Genomic DNA, 16,705 nt, shown 5'->3' with positions numbered 1-16,705 from the left:
CACTCCCTCCACACTGTTTATATTCCTACTACATGCCAGACATTGGGTAACATAGCGGTTCTCAAAGTACGTCCACAGACCCCTTGGGGTCCCCAAGACTTTTTCAGGGGATCTGTGAGGTCAAAAGATTTTTATAATAATATAACATGTTCTGGCTGCAACAATGAGCTCAAATATATCTACTATTGTGAGGATGGCACAGGCCCAAGCAACATTTTCTTCTGTTATGCACAGAGTCGCTATGAGTCAGAACTGACTCAATGGCACCTAACAACAACAACTAATACATTACTTACCCTTTTCTACTGGGTTGACATTTGCGCTAATAGCGGCACCAAAGTAGTCATTGTATTCATCACTACCATACAGTAGTATGTCAGTAAACAACCAAACAAAAAAGTTTCTTTTATGAATGTCCTTGATAAAGCAGTAAAAATTATTAACATGTAATGGGTTTATTGTTATTTTAAATGAATTAATAAATGAGTATTTTTTTAATTTATAATATGGCAAATATCAATACATATGACCCACATAAACAAAAGCTCTTTGGGGGCCCTTCAGGTGGATAATCAGGTCCTGAGACCAAAAAGTTTCAGCACCACTGGGTAATTCATAGGCTATTACCTGTTGTTGTTTTTGTTGGGTGCCGTTGAGTTGGTTCTGACTCATAGCGACCCTACAAGCTGTTACACAGACTCCTCAAAATTGAGGGTGAACCACTGCCTTTTTCAGACACTGTATTCCCAACTTAAGAAGCATCTCTTATTTGAAGTAAAGAGTGGAGAACATGGCTGTGTTTTCCATCAACTCTCTGTCCCTCAAGAAGGGACATGGCTGCTGGGAGAAAAAGTTTAATGGTCTCTGCTCACAGTAGAAGCAATGCATACAGGTCCCGCAGCCCCTCTGCTGCCCCATGTTCACCTCTGTACCACTGAATCCAGTGTTGAGTGGTGGGGAACAGGGGTGTTGGCGGCTCATGTGGGCTAGGCCCAGAAGTGGACTTCCACCCTACCACCCCATTCACTTATAGTCTCTTCTCGTATTCCTACTAAGGTGGATCTTCTCCCTCTGCATAAAAGTCACAGTGTATTAAGGTTAAGAGAGGCAGGCCCAGAGATGGGGAGGAGGATCCAGGAATTCGCATCCCAGCCTGGCCCAAAGCAGGGTGGAAAGCAGGTGTGTGTGCCTACGTGTATGCCACTGTACATGACTGTGTGCTTTGGTCCGGGCCTGTGAGCTCCAAGTTCTCCCCCACACCAGGCTTCTTTCAGAGACAGTATCTGTTATTGCCACTGGGGTCAGCACACCTGAGCTGTTCAAGCCATTTCTCTGATTCTTTGGCAATGGTGGGGCTGCCGTGGGCGAGGCTGAGGCCTGGCACCTCCCTTTCTCTTCTGGCACAGGGAAAAGGGTGGTGTGGAGGGCCAGGGGGAGAGGCAGGTCAGCCCCGGGTGCTACTCCCCCGCTCCCCCAGGAGCCAGTATGTTCGAACCTTGCCTTTGCCCTGTAGGGAAAAAGAGGAGGAGGTTGGGGCAGGGAGTGCCACAACCACTTTCTGAAATCAGATGAGAGGCCTAGGGATGGCAGTGGGGTTGGCTGCTTGAGAAGGGGCCAGGAGAAGGTCACCCAGGAGCCTCTGGGACCCCCAGGATGGAGAGAGCAGAGGCTTCCTTCTCTACCTTCATTTCTACATCCCCTCGAAGCTCCAGTTCAAAACCACCAAACTCTTCCAGGACAGCCTTGGTCTCAGAAGACAAATGGATCTTCAGGGCTGGGGAGGATAAGGGAGAAGAAGGGAAGGTGAGGGATGCAAGAGGAGATGAGAGCAGGAGAGGGGAAGCAGGAGAGACCAGGGACTGTGGGTGTAGAGAAATGTTCTCCCTCCTTGCTTTTGGCCCAGGGAAGCCTCGTACTTCAGAGTCTGGTTCAAGTTCCATCTTCTCCATGAGATATCACCTGATGGTCCTGCCATCCTGGCCTCTCCCTTGGAACTCTAGAGCTGTGCTGTTCAACATGGTAGCCACCGGTTACGAGTGGCCATTTAAATTCAAATTAATTAAAACTAAATACAACCAAAAATTTATTTCCTCAGTTGCACTTGCCACATTTCAAGTGATCAATAACCACATGTGACTTGTGGCTACCATACTGGACAGCACAGGTAATAGAACCTTTTCATCACTGCAGAAAGCTCTATTGGATACCGCTACTCTAGAGTGTTACCAGGCTCTAGAGAGACAATATAGTACAGTGGTTAATAACTCAGCCTTTGGATCCTGCTCTGCCTCAGTATGAATCCCAGCTCTGATATGTGCTTGCTGTAAAACCTTGGGTAAGTAATATAAACAACCTGTGCCTCATTTTCCTAAACTGTAGAATGATGATAGTGACAGTACCATCTCAAAGGCTGGCTGTGAGGATTAAATTTAATATCCATCTATTTAAACAGAATCTGGTACATAGGAAGGACTATGAAAGTGGTTGCTATCAGCATTATTTAATTCAACACCCTCATTTTATGGCTGAGAGAACTGAGGGGAGACTTCTTGTCCTGCATCGTTGAGTTAGATTCTGACTCATGGTGACCCCATGTCTTACAGAGTAGAATTGTTCCATAGGTTTTCTGGGCTGTAATTTTTATAGAAGCAAATCTACGGTGCTGCCGTGTGGGTTTGAACTGCCAACCTTTTGGTTACCAGCTGAGTGCAAACCATTTGTACCACCCAGGGACTAGGTGAGGAGATCCACCCAAGCTGCTGAGGAAGTCAGCAATGGAGTGAGGCCCGGACTCAGGTGCCTAACTCCCAGCCAGTATTCCCCACAGGCCTCCCTCTAACCTCATGTGGCTACCACTCCTGGGACCTGCAACACTGATGCCTTGTTTTATTGCTGAATGATATCTGAGAATGTACGCCTTGTGGACTGGGCCTCAGTGAGATGCTCTCTCCTATACCCACAGCCCCAAACACAGTGCCGGGCAAGATCTGCTGACCAGAGCCCTCTGGGCTTCTAGGGCTGGCCCTTCTCCCACTGCAAGGCTTGAATGGGGTCCACATGGACTCCCCAGCTGGCTGTGGGTCTGGGTCATCATAGTATCCCAGGGCCTGGCACTCAGTGGTCACTCAATACAGGTTTACAGAATTGAATTGTGTTGAAGAGAACAAGATAGAAGAGAAACAGGAGGCACGGCAAAGGGAAGGGGTGGGAGCAAGCATTTCTTAGATACCTACTGTGTGCCAGGGGTTGTGCTAGGTTCCTTACAACCCTGAGATAGACATCCCTTATGGAAAAATAGCTGAGGCTCAGAAAGATTGAATGACGAGTATGTGGTAAGCGTTTTCTATGGTTTTCTCACATAACCTCTATGAGGCAGGCATTTTATTCCAGTGTTATACATCACGTGAGGAAAGCCCCGGCTCAGAGAGGTGTGGCAGATTGACACACAGCTAGCAATAACTGGCGGAGCCGAGATTCACACCCAAGTGGGCTGGCTGAAGCCCTCTTACCACACCAAGGAGGAAGCAGAGGGGCCCTGAAGGTGATTCCAGCTGGGAACTGTTAAAGCACTGGCCCAGAAATACTTTTTAATCGTTTGACAGGAGGGGGCAGGATGGACCCCGAGTTTCTGATTAGGTTAAAGGCGAATGGCCTGGGTTGAACCACTCTGAGAAGACCTGGAAGGAGAGAGGGCTAGGAGGCAGAGCAGCGTAGGCCCAGGCTGAGGGGCGTTTCCCTTGGATCCCAGGGCCCTCCCTGACCCTCTAGGAGGGGCACTGTACCTTCCCCGTTAGACTCCATTCGTGAGGCCGTGTTGACCGTGTCCCCAAAGAGACAGTAACGGGGCATCTTCAGCCCCACCACGCCAGCACACACTGGGCCTGGGAGGAGAGAGCGGGGGAGTCAGCTAGGGTGGGAGGCATGAGAGGGGGTCAGAGGAAGGGAAGCACAGGGTGGGTCTCGGGCGCACCAGGAGAGGTGGGAGATGGGAGCTGGGGATGGCGGGAACTCTGCTGTGTGTGGGTGTGTGATGGGGGAGGACCGGGCTGGGCTGCAGCCACGGGGACGCCCTGTCTGCTTGGCTGCCTCACCTGTGTGGATGCCGATGCGCAAGCGCAGCTGCTCCTGGGGCCGGTGGCGGATGCGGAATGAGCGGACCGCGTCCAGCAGCGCCAGAGCCATGCGGGCCACCTCGCGGGCGTGCAGCCGCCCGTTCCTCACCGGGAGCCCAGACACCACCATGTAGGCATCGCCGATCGTCTCTACCTGCGGGGACGAGATCATGCAGGGCAGGAGGGCTGGAAATTTCTCCTCCTCGTGCGTCTGCCACATCTTGCGCACTGGCTGTCCTTGTGCCCCCGTCTGGCTGCCTATCCCCCATCCTAAGCTGTTCCTCCGCCTTTGCTTGGGTCTTACTATTTCTGCCCCGTGCTTGGTATGTTAAGACCCCATGTCATTCTGCCTGTCCCTCGCCTCTTTCTGACACTGTCTATGTCTGTCTGCCCCTTCTCATTCCTACTCCCACCCTCACCTTGTACACATCAAAGTTGTCAATGACGGCATCAAAGCAAGTGTACAGGTCATTGAGCAGGGTCACCACCTGGAAGGGAAAGGAAGCCAAGAGGGACAGGGAGTAAGGGACCCTACCTGCGGTCAGGTGGGAAAGACGGAACCAGAAGGCAAACCTGATTGGATGGAGATGCTAAGCCAAGCCATCCTGCCTGCTCTGAGGCCTGGGGCTGAGGGGCCAGCTGCTTACCTGCATGGGCGTGCTCTCTGCTGACAGGGCTGTAAAGCCCACAATGTCACTGAAGTAGATGGTAACGCTGTCAAAGGCCTCGGCCTGGACTGTTTCCCCACGCTTCAGCTGCTCAGCCACGGAGCTGAGGGGTCAAGGATAGCGCAGGGGGAGGGTATGTGGTAGGGCAGGGACAGCGGCTGCAGGGGGCTCACCAGATGTGGGCACTCACTGAGGCAGAATCTGGTAGAGCAGGGCCTCGGCCTTGCGCTTCTCCTCCAGGTAGGCCTGCGTGCGCTCCTCCACCAGCTCCTCCAGGTTGTTGGCGTACTGCTCCATGCGGGACAGCAGGTTGTCCAGGATGTTGCTGCTGTTCTCTCTGAGGGGCGGGGGTGGCAATGCGGGTGTGAGGAGGAGCTGCACTCACAGGCTTCATATTAGCCCGCCCCAAGTACAGTGGGGTCAAGCAGGGTTGGGGCACAGAGGGACAGCGGTGGCAGGGCAAAAGCGTAGGGAGAAAATTCAATGCATCTCTGTGACCCAAGGGTTAGGCGTGAACCTCAGAAGTACTGAGTACTTTGTTCATCTTTGCTGAACATAAATGAGTTAGAAGGAGGTAGAGGAGGAAGAAAAGGATAGAGTGATGAACACGAGGCTGCCAAGGGGTGTGTTTGGAGAAACTGGGCCCCAATGGGGCACAGGAAAGGAAGATTAAAGGGCCTGGTGGGTGCTCCTGTGCAGGGCAGAGAGGCTGTAGGGTAGGAGTTGAGATCAAGTGTATGGCCCATTTACTCTGCACACCACTAAAAAAACAAGAGCCAGGGGGCAGGAGTGGGCGGGAAAGATGTGGGGTGGTGATGTTGGTGGATGGGAGGGGTATGAAAGGTAGGGGACCGTGGGGATAGCTGTGTCATACAGTAATCACAAAGGTGAATTTGAAGCTGTGGTGGGCTGCAGTAGGCATGTACGGGGGGACTATGAGGGGGCTCACTCTGCCACTGCAGGGAGAAGACTTAAGTGTGGGGTATATGTTGGCTGTGAGACTTCGGGGAGGCTGGGGAGGTCCACGACTAACGCTGGCCACCTGTTCAACTTGCGCAGCAGCAGACGGATCTGCTGGAAGGGCGGCCGCTCCTGTGGGTCCTCGGCCCAGCACCGCTGCATCAGCTGCCCCAGCTCCTCCAGGTGACTCTGCAGGGCCAGGGAGGGCCGGAAGGGGGGCTGCTCACCCCGAGTCACACGCTCGATGATCTCTGTATTGGGGGGGAGGGGTTGGCCAAGGGCCTATAGAGAGACTGAGGGCAACCAGCAGGGGCCAGGTGGGGAAGTCCAGGCCCAGGGCATGGGGTGGGGAGCTGGACAGGGAAGTGGACTAGTCAATTTGTCAGAGTTATTGGCAGCAGTGGTCAAAGGATGGGGCTGAGTCCCATTCCAGAGGGAAGTTTGGCAGGGGTTTCCAAGGGGAGTCCCTGGGTAACACAAATGGTTAAGAGCTCATCTACTGGTCAAAAGGTTGACAGTTCAAACCCACCCAGCAGCACCTCTAGAGACAGGCCTGGTGATCTGCTCCCAAAAAGTCACAGCCTTGAAAACCCTCTGCAGCAGTTCTACTCTGTACACATGGGGTCACTATGAGTCAGAATCAACTCAATGCAACTAACAACAACAGCTCTCTTTCAGGCTGGGGTTAGTTGAGATTATGGCGGGGGTAGGGAGGTAGTGTGGTCCTCTCACCTTTAGGGCTGAGGTCCAAGCCTTCCACATGGAAGACCCCACTCCTCAGGGCAATCTCCTGAAGGATGATCCCAAAGCTGTACACGTCACCAGCCTGGGAGCCCCGGGCAGGGGGTGAAGCCATTCGAAGGAGCTCAGGAGCTGTCCACAACTTTTCTGCAGGCCAGAGATTAGGAGTTACCTCTAGCTGTAGGGTCCCAGAGCTAAGGGATGAGGAAGGGGGAAACAAGACCTAGACGATGTAGCCAGGACTGATCTGGAGATATCACACATAATGTTAGAGCTTAAGAGGCCTGAGAGCCCACTTGGTCTGACCTCCCTTTTTTTTTTTTACTGATGACAGATTAAGCCTGGAGTCAGAGAATGAGTGCCCAAGCCCATCAGAGGCCAGGCCTCAGTCCCTCTACTGAGCTGCACTGGGGGCTGGTGTTAGGGGTCAAGAGTTGGGGCTCACTGGCATAGAGGGTGTGTCCTTGCTCTGGATCCGAGTCCCTGAAGCTCTCCAGCCCGTAGTCAGTGATCTTGAGCACAAAGCGCCCATCTACCACGCAGTTGGATGACTTGAGGTTCCCATGGGAGCAAATGGCCCCATTGTGTAGGAACAGCATACCCTGGGAAATTTGGGGAGGCAGAGGTCTTGGGCATGAGTGGGCCCTACAACCATGGCATGAGGAGAAGCATGCTTGGCCCCTCCCTACACCTCCAATGGGCTATTCTGGGCCTACCTTGACAATGTCATTGGTGAGAGAGTACCGGAACATCCAGTCCAGGGTGATGCTCTCGTTCTCCAGAATGTCCTGCTGGGGCAGCAGGAGTCAGACCTGCACCCTGAAGATTCCCCAGGGAGTGGGAGGAGGGTGCAGGGGTCCTACTGACAAACTGGCAGAACAGGACAAAACTTCGGACTTACTCTAGTGCCACTGCCCTCCTCCCAATCCCAGCTTACAGAGAAGTCAAGGTCAGAAGGAGGGAGACACTTGCCTGGGGTCATATGGCCAGTCAGGGGCAGAACCAGGGCTAGAACCCAGGCTTCCTGACACCCCCTGTCCTCCTCACCTGCAGACTCCCACGGGGACAGTACTCTGTGAGGATGCAGATGTTGGGGGGGTCAGTGCAGGCACCCACAAACCTGGTCAGGTGTTCATTTTGCACATCTCGCATCTGCAGGTAGGAGCCAGTATCAGAAGCCTAACAGGGACCTCATTCCTTACGAAGTTACCCTCTATTCTCAGGAGTCCCCACTCCTTAACTCCCTATTCATTTTCTGCAGACATCTCCCAGACCCTCCTTGATGGTTCCTACCCATGTTCTTTAGTCCACCCGCCCCGAAGTCTGCTGGCTATTTCCTCCTTCCGAAGCCCTCCACCCCCAGGGGCCCCCTCAAGGGCCTTCCTCCAGGATACCTGCAGTAATCCCTTCTCCCTTCTTTGACCCCCTCACTCCCACCTACAGTATGCAAAGGCCACATCAGGGGCACAGCCCCTGCCCTCTCCCTGTGGTCCTATAACCAGTTACGTGGCGGACTTCCCTTGTGTCCCCAAGGACCCTCTCCCAGGTTGCTGCCTCACTCCCCCATATTACATGCTTCAGTTCAAACAGGACGTTTCTTGTCAGCTCGATGCGTTTACGGTTCACACGTTTCACAGCCACGAGGTTGCCCTGGGCCAGGAATGGAGACTGTTATTGTGAGGAGCATGGCCCGGTGCCCTGAGAACTCCAGCAGCTCAGGACAGCTCACCCCACCCATGGGACCCTCCATTGCTCCCAACAGCCCACGCCTGAGGCCCCCAACTGCTTTCTGACATCTAATTTCTGCTTCCAGGGTCCCCAACTACTCGACAGCCCACCCTTGAGAATCTCAGCTGCTCCCTGATGGTATACTTCTGCCCCTGGGGGACCTGTCCCCAGCCCTCCCTCAAGGCATACCCTTGTGTCATTCCCCAGGATCAATGATCTTTCCCCAGGCCCACCTTGTAATATGCGGTCTTGGCGAAGACTTGGAACTGGCCCTCTGTGGTTAGCAGGGAGCCATAATTGGAGCCTCTCTGAAGAGAAGGAGGGAGGGGGGAAGGTCAGCCCATGGGCACCACCATGGGCCCACTCTCCATCCTGGCTGCTTGAGCTCCGTCTTTACCACTCAGTCCTATCTTTGCGGCACCCTCCTTTGCATTCCACATTATGAAATCCTTTCCCCATTTATTTGTTTTTTTCATGTGTTTCCACATATACTTTCTTCTTTGAACTTTGAGGTCAAGAGCCCCGTGAGGGAGGCTCTGGGGTACAATCATCCCTCTGAAACAGTCTCAGAGAGGGAATGTGACTCACCCAAGGTCACACAGCAAGTGAAGGCAGAGCTGGGACTAGAACCCCACTCTCTATCCAGTATGCACTGCCTCCTGTACTCAGCTCCTTCGTATACTCCTCCCTACTCACAGCTGCGTTCTTACCCCACTCAGAGTCAGCCGGCTGCCTGCGCTCCTCAGGTGCCGCTCAAGGCTACTGGGTTGCACGTCTTCCCAGCGCACCCGCCATAGCTCTGAGGCCAGCTCCTTCTCCAGCTGCAGCTTCCTGGGGATATGAAGCCTGCCTCTAAGCCCATGTCTGAGTCCCTGACCCAGGTCACAGTGCTCAGCAGCCTTGCCTCAGAGCCCTGGCCCCCACCGCATGTACTAACAGAGAGCCCACTGCTTACGCTAAGAGACCAATGTTATTATTAGTTGTTGAGTCAGCTCTGACTCATGGTGACCCCATTTATAACAGAATGAAACAATACCAGGTCCTGTGCCATCTTCATAATCATTGGTATGCTTGAGTCCATTGTAGCAACCACTGTGTACTTGGAGTACCTTCCAACCTAGGGGGCTCATCTTCCAGCACTACATCAGATAATATTCTGCTGTGATCTATAGGGTTTTCATTGGCTAAGTTTTGGAAGTAGATTGTGAGGGCTTTCCTAGTCTGTTTTTTTCTGGAAGCTCCGCTGAAACCTGTTCACCACAGGTGACCCTGCTGGTGTTTGAAATACCGGTGGCATAGTACCCAGCGTCACAGCAACACACAAACCACCACAGTACGACAAACTGACAGGTGATAAAAAAACTGTAGGAGAATTATATCCTCTGGGCTGAGAATCAGGGAGTTTGGCTGAAATTCTGCCTCACTGTGACCTCGGAGCAGTCATTTCATTTCTCTGAGTCTCAATGTCCTGATTTGGAATTTGTGGACCTCAATATATATTTCAAAGCATTGTTATAAGAATAAAAGAAATATCATGTGTGGAAGTGCCTGGCACATAGTATACGCTCAACCAGCATTGATTTTCTTTCTTCCTTCTAGCTTGTCTGTATTGTTAACGTCTATACTTTTGTCTTTTGCCTCCCACTGGACGGCAGGACTGGAAACCCTGGTGGTGTAGTAGTTAAGTATTACGGCTGCTAACCAAAAGGTCGGCAGTTTGAATCCACCAAGTGCTCCTTGGAAACCATACGGGACAGTTCTACTCTGACCTATAGGGTCACTATGAGTCGCAATCGACTGGATGGCAATGAGGTGGTTTGAAAGGCAGGACTAGGGCTTATTCATCACTCTCTCCTCCACTCTGGGTTCAGCATCTGCTAGAATCATCATCCCTGCTCAGCTAATATGGTCCCAACCCCAAAGGTTTTGAACCATTGCTTCCTAACTGACCTGTAGGAGTAGGAAGGGAAGATAAACCAGCAGGCAGACCAGAATCCACCGCCTACAATGCCACTCTCCCCACTCCTCTGCTCCTTCTTGGATTTCCCCAGACTGTCTCTGGACACTCCTATCCCTGTCCCCTCCCTCCTCCCACTCTGTATCCCTTCCTTCTTTCTTCCCTGTATCATGAGGCTTTTTAGTCTTTTTTCTCTTCGCTTTTTCCTCTGCTTTCCCCTGCTGTTCTTCCTCCTCCCTTCCATCACCACCACCTCCCATTTCCCTCTGGGTCCCTGCCACCTCTGCTGCTACCGGCTCCCCAGGTCTGCCAGCCTCGGTTCACCACCCATTCCAAGGCTCACCTGTATATGAAGAAAGAGACAATCAGAATGCTGAGCAGGGAGAGGCTGCCCACCAAAGCAAGTACCTCCAGGGTGGAGAAGTGGTCTACAGGCGAGAATCCAAGTGGCGGCAAGAGAGATTTGGGGGAGATTTTGGTTAGATAGAAGGAGGAAGAAACTTCTCATAGTCAATTGGTGAACTGGGATGATGGGTGAAGGGCAAAAAAAGGCAGAGGCAGTCTCTTTCTCCAGAAAGCCCTCAGGGTGGGAGAAGAGCACCTATTTGGCTCCCCTGGGAGTAGGGGCAGGGTACAGCAGCTCCAGAATGGAGGCCTGGAAGGTGGGGGTGGGGATAATCACCTTGGTTGCAGGCAGGGTCCTTATTGTCAAAACCGCATTTGGGGATGTCAGGAGGGGGATACCCCAGGGGCCAGTTCAGTTTGCGCCCTGATACGGCCACCAGCTCTTGGGAAGTCCCGTTGTAGTTCAGTACAACCTATAGGGGGGCAGGAGTGGTGGATGGGCAAGGGCCTGGGTGAGGCCACCTGTCCAGTGCCTCCTACTTACCCCATCTCCACTTCAAGGGCGTATATCTGGCCGACGGCCATTTACCAAGCCCCTGCTGTAACTTTACACAGAGACCTCATACCCACCCACTAAAAACCCACTGCCTTCGACCCATACCCATGCCCCTCATTATCAAGTGTAAAGGCTTGAAAACTGCTCAAGGGCTTTATAAAGAAAACTCCATCCCCGTACTCAAGGAGTTCACAATCTTGGGTTGAAGCACTTAGAAAACAGGGAAAATCAGTATACTCCTCAGTCCACATTCCCAGGCCTAATCCATGTTCCTCTCCTCTTGGAAGCCTTCCCTGGATCTTCTAACCCTTGGTGCCTTCGTGTTCCCAACTGCACTTGCAGGGTCTGCCTGTGTATGCTGGCAGGGGGACCTGCTGACCTTATGAGACAGGGAACTTCCTGAGGGCAGGGCTGTGTCTGCTCCTCAGACATGAGGGTCCCCAAGGGAAGGGCCTGTGAGTTCCTGTCTTCTGGTTGGTCTCCCAGCCTGGAGTTTCATCTCTTTTATCCAAGGCTCTCCCTAAGTGACTTCAGAGTAAACAGATACCCTGGCAGGGCTATGGGAGGAGGTAGGAAGGCAAAATGCCATTCCAAGTTGGCACTATGTCCCGAGGGCACAAACTTACCCTGAAGACGCCAGTCTCAGGATCCATATCCCAGAGGGAGAAGTCGGTCTCCCGATCTCCGTTGCTGTCAATTTTCAGGTATCCTGTCACACCTGGGGACATGGGGGAAGATGGCTGTGTTCTGACACTGGGAGATTGGAAGAGAATGGGGGAAAATAACAGCCCCACATGACAGGGAGATTTTTCTACTTATAAGATCTGCCCCCTCATCTCTCCACTCCCTGATCTTCCTCTGTCTTGTCCCCCAAACATATATATGTGCTGAACAATAATAAAAGGGACAGCTGTTTCAGCAGCAGGAATGACTGAGGTTGGGCACTTAGGGGGATTTCTTTCTATTTTTTTAATTGCCCTTTATATGAAGGTTTACAGAGCAAATTAGTTTTTCATTAAACAATTAATACACATATTGTTTTGTGACATTGGTTGCCAACCCCACAGTGTGTCAACACTCTCCCCTTGTCAACCTTGGGTCCCCCATTATCAGCTTTCCTGTCCCCTCCTGCCTGTCTAATCTTTGGCTGAAGGGTGAACCTCAGGCGTGACTTCATTACTGAGCTAAAAGGGTATCTGGGGCCATACTCTTGGGGTTTCTCTAGTCTCTGTCAGACCAGTAAGTCTGGTCTTTTTTTTGGTGAGTTAGAATTTTGTTCTACATTTTTCTCCAGCTCTGTCCGGGACCCTCTATTGTAATCCCTGTCAGAGCAGTCAGTGGTAGTAATTGGGCACCATCTAGTTGTGCTGGACTCAGTCTCGTGGAGTCTGTGATAGTTGTGGTCCGTTAGTCCTTTGGACTAATCTTTCCCTTGTGTCTTGGGTTTTCTTCACTCTCCCTTGTTCCAGATGGGGTGAGACCAGTGGAATATCTTAGATGGCCGCTCAAGCTTTTAAGACCCCCGACTCTACTTGCCAGAGTAGGATGTAGAACATTTTCTTTATAAACCGTGTTCTGCCAATTGAGCTAGACATTCCCCGAGATCACAGTCCTCACAGCCCTCAGCCCAGCAGTTCAGTCCCTCAGGGAGTTTGGGTGTGTCTACGGAGCTTCCATGACATTGCCTTGGACAAGTTGTGCTGGCTTCCCCAGTATTGTGTACTGTCTTACCCTTTACCAAAGTTACCACTTATCTACTGTCTTTTTGGGGAGATTTCTCACTGGGCCTAGCGCAGACAAGGGAAGGAGGGCGTGAAAGAAGCTGTGGAAGTTCTTCATATTATAGGTGAGGGAAAAAGACCGGCGTTCGTGAATGACTACGCACTGCTTTCTCCAGGGGCCCATCTCTAGCCACCTGCACCTCTCACCTTGGAAGCTTTGGTTCCACATTCTCTGAACGATGCCCTCCCCATCAGTGACAGTCCCGCCATATGCCAGAGTCTCTGTCACTGCCTGGACATAGAGGAGGAGCCCATCATGAAAGGATGCTGGGATGATGTTCACCTGTAAGGCAAACAGAGCCTGACTGGGGTCAAGTGTATGGTGGGCACAGGGCTGGAGCTGGGCACTGAGGCAGAGGGAACTGGGGGAACCGAGAATTTGGAAGAGAATGGGATAAAATAACACCCTCACGTGAAAGAGAGAGTTACTACTTGTAAGACGGCTTCACTTCTGAGGAGGGTCCCCATTTTACTGATGAAGACCAGAGTTTCATAGAGGTTGAACAGCTTGCCAGTTTCCCCCTCCGTCATCAGGAGAGACACAGAAACAATGGGAAGGGAGAGAAGGGGAGACCTGGGACCAGTGAGATGGCAGAAAAGACAGGATGGAGACTGGCAGATGGGGCTGGGGGTTCATGCCAGGAGGGTCCCAGGACAGGGGACCCCTCCTACCAGGCCATCTTCCATGGTAAAGTTGAACTGCTCACGGGCCAAGTGTTTTAGCTGCTTCAGGAATTCCAGGTACTCAGGATTATCCGGCTGTTTGTATGTAATGATCTTGGCAGCCTGAGGAAATGGACAGTGGAGAGGGCAGAGCTGGGAGAAGATTCCAGACCTCCTAGGATCCTGGGGTCCCAGCTACCTGGGAACCTACCTCCCAGAGTTGTATGTCTGCTCAGCTCAAGGTAAAACTGGCCCCTAAGTTTTGCATGAGGTGGTGTGTGCCCCAAAGCCAGAGGTCCAGTGGACTGGAACAGCTTCTCCAAGTGCTGTCCAGTCTGTGGGACTTTGACGTCCTCCCACCTCAAGTCCATTCTCCTATCTTTTTCACCTCCAGGTGCTCAACCCCACCTCCACTCCAGTTCTCTGTACCCTTCTCCCTCCAGCCCCCTTGCCCTTCACCATGTAGCTCCCTGTGAACATTAAGAACGTCTTTCTTGGAATCCTTTCAGACTCTGAGGGGACCCAGTGCCCAGAGGCGACATGCCACGAGGGCAGAGTCCCACAGCCTGGGCTTCCAACCTGGGCACTCACCTGAAAGGCCTGATGGGCACTGACATCCTGACCATCCCCTCTCTCCCAGGGCCTTTGGGGAGCAGGGCCGTGTGCACCTTGCAGGCTTTGCCCAAAAAGATCCAGATGGAAGAAAACATAGTCCTCCCCACTCAGGCCAGCTTCCAGGGCTAGGAGCATCAGGGTTCTGAAGGCATCTGGGGAGCTGCAGATGTAGATAACTGGGGGAGAAGGGGGAGTCAGGGAGAGAGAGGCCTAGGCCCTAGGGGAGAGGGACAGAGAAGACACCAGGGAGGAAAACTGGGACACCCAGAGAAGGAAGCTCAGAGATGAGGACATGAGAGACCCTGGGGACTGACTCCCTGTGGGCGTTAAGTGGCAACTCCTGGCTCAGTCCAGGCTGTGGCAGGAGAAAAATGAAGGGTGGAGAGAAGAGGCAGACAGGGTGGAAGGGTGGAAAGATCAGAGCATAAGGGAGAGGTGAGAGTGGAGAAGCTGAAGATGGGGAAGGTGGGGCCAGGAGAGGTGGGAGAGGGAGAGGAGGAGCCAGCTGGAGAAGGGACTAGGAGAGGAGCCCTAGTGGGGGAGCAATGGCAGGAGGGGATGGAGGAAGGGAGAAGGCTGTAAGAGACAGAAAATGGGGGAGAAAAAAAGTAATGGGAACTAAGCCAGGTGTCTACTAAGTGCCAGGGTGACGCAGATCATTTTCTCGCTCGGTTTACTCAGCTACCAACATTAAGATTGGCAGTTTGAACCCACCGACCTGTGCCATGACAAAAGGCCTGGCGATCTGCTTCCGTAAAAGATTATAGCCTAGAAAACCCTATGGAGCTCAGTTCTGCTTTGTAACACATGGGGTCACTATGAGTCGGAATTGACTGACAGCAATGGGTTAACGCCAAAGGAACCCGGTGGGATAGAGGTGGGAGAGGTGGAGGTGACTGGGAGGTGAGAAGAGAGAAGGGTCCAGGGAGCCTGGGACGAGAGCGAAGAGCCATTGGGACAAGAAAGAAGACTGGCCCAGAGGAGCGAAAGGAATCCCTAAGCCTACATCGAGTTAAAAAAGATGGCCCCGGGGCAAAGCGGCGGGGCTGGGTGTGCCCGCCACTCACCTCTGCTCTTTCTCCGCACGGTCTGCAGCAGCGGGGCGTAGCGGTCGCGGTCATTCTCGGCGAACTCCAGGTGGTCCACCGTGATGTTGAGGTGGTCGCGGACCCGCATGTACAGCCCCTCCACGACAAAGAAGCAGGGTTGGTCGTCGCCCGGCCGGTAGGCGTAGAGCACGAGCGCCTGGCGTTCCCAGCCCAGCCGTCGGTGCAGCGCCGCCACAAAGTCACCCAGCTTGGCGTGGCTGGGCCCCGAGCGGGTAGTCAGTGCGTACTCGTCCTTGTTCCCGAAGCCCAGAGCCGCGGCGCCGGCGGTCAGCAGCGGCACCCGCCAGTGCGCGGTGAAGCGCCCCACAGGGGCGGCCGCGTACACGCAGCCCGGGCCCAGGAACACCGCGGGGTTGTGCTCCCACTTGAGGTCCACGGCGGCCAGGGGTGCGGCCGTGTCCGAGCAGGCGCCCAGCGCGTTCTCGCTGCTGCCCAGCACCGTGCGGACCGTCCAGCCGGGCAGCAAGTCGGGCCGCGCCTTCACCCGGGTTAGGGCCAGCTCCACGGCCGGCCCCACGCGCGCCCACGACCACGGGTACGAGGTGTTGGCCAGCGGCAGCACCACAGCCACCGTCAGGTTGCCGGCGTGGGTGCCCCGGAGCAGCAGCAGTGGCGGCAGGAGCAGGAGCAGGAGCAGGGGCAGACGGGCGCCCACGGGGAGCCCGGGGCCGGGCATGGCCTCAGCGGGCACCAAGGCGGGCGAGCGCTCCCACCATGGCCTCTTTGGTCCGCTGTGGCTCAGCGGCTAGTCCCGGCACCCGGCGCGCCCCTGCAGGAGGGAGGAGGAGCGGGGCGGGGGCCCTCACCCCGGGCACGCTGCCGCCTCCGGCTGCGACAGTCAGGGCCAGGAGCGCGAGGGCGCGCGACGGGCGGGCGTGCCCCGTGGCGCGCGGAGGGCGCAGCAGAGCAGGTGGGCGCGGGAACCAGAGCGCCCGAGCCGGGAGGATCTGAGTGTGAGCGTGAGCGTGTGCGTGTGCGTGTGCGTGTGTGTGTGTGAGAGAGAGAGAGAGGGTAGGAACGAACTAGAGCACGAGCGCTCTGGGGAGGCTAGGAGAGGGCGCGAGGGAGGGAAGGAGCAGGAGTGTGTTCGTATGCATGCGTGATGCCTGCCCCAGGGAGTGTGCCAGAAGGGGTGTCCGGCCGGCTCAAGTCTCCTGCTGTCCGGTGGGGACTGAGGAGGACCCGAGCCAAGCTCCGAACCCTCCCCTCCAGGCCGCTTCCCCTCCCAGGCTTGGTGACAGAAGAGCCAATCCTGGATCTTTAACTCCTTCCTCCCGGTCGCGAAGTCTCCGGCTCCCTTCACCCTCCCACAGCCCGCTGCTTTTGTCTTAGACCCATTTTCCTCTTCTCGGCAGGACAACCTTTTCCTCCTCAGAAAGGGGCGCCCGCAGAAGGGGCTCCCTCGCGAGGATGGGAAGGAGCGCTGAATTGAGATGTGTGTGGGAGCAGCCGAGGGCCCTGCACCCACCT

General features: G+C 54.1%; 1 protein-coding gene across 1 annotated transcript; it reads right to left on the bottom strand.

Annotated features, from left to right (window-relative positions):
* Nucleotides 1–303: 303 nt before the first annotated feature.
* NPR1 (natriuretic peptide receptor 1) lies at nt 304–15,945 on the bottom strand. The gene is made up of 22 exons (XM_003415086.4): nt 15,194–15,945; nt 14,103–14,302; nt 13,521–13,634; nt 12,996–13,131; nt 11,694–11,785; nt 10,849–10,984; nt 10,510–10,594; nt 8,920–9,040; nt 8,443–8,517; nt 8,054–8,131; nt 7,529–7,633; nt 7,198–7,269; nt 6,927–7,083; nt 6,473–6,628; nt 5,823–5,991; nt 4,971–5,117; nt 4,760–4,883; nt 4,532–4,600; nt 4,092–4,266; nt 3,783–3,881; nt 1,683–1,774; nt 304–1,507 (listed from the first exon to the last, which is right to left on the bottom strand). Exons 1-22 carry the CDS (start codon nt 15,909–15,911, stop codon nt 1,445–1,447), a joined length of 3,183 nt encoding a protein of 1,060 aa, XP_003415134.1. The 5' UTR covers nt 15,912–15,945; the 3' UTR covers nt 304–1,444.
* Between the last annotated feature and the right edge of the window lie 760 nt (nt 15,946–16,705).

The sequence above is a fragment of the Loxodonta africana genome, chromosome 3 (genome assembly GCF_030014295.1).
Source record: "Loxodonta africana isolate mLoxAfr1 chromosome 3, mLoxAfr1.hap2, whole genome shotgun sequence".
In the NCBI taxonomy this organism is placed as follows: Eukaryota; Metazoa; Chordata; class Mammalia; order Proboscidea; family Elephantidae; genus Loxodonta; species Loxodonta africana.
Note: the sequence above shows the minus strand (reverse complement) of the source record. Positions and strands in the feature narration are given on the sequence as shown.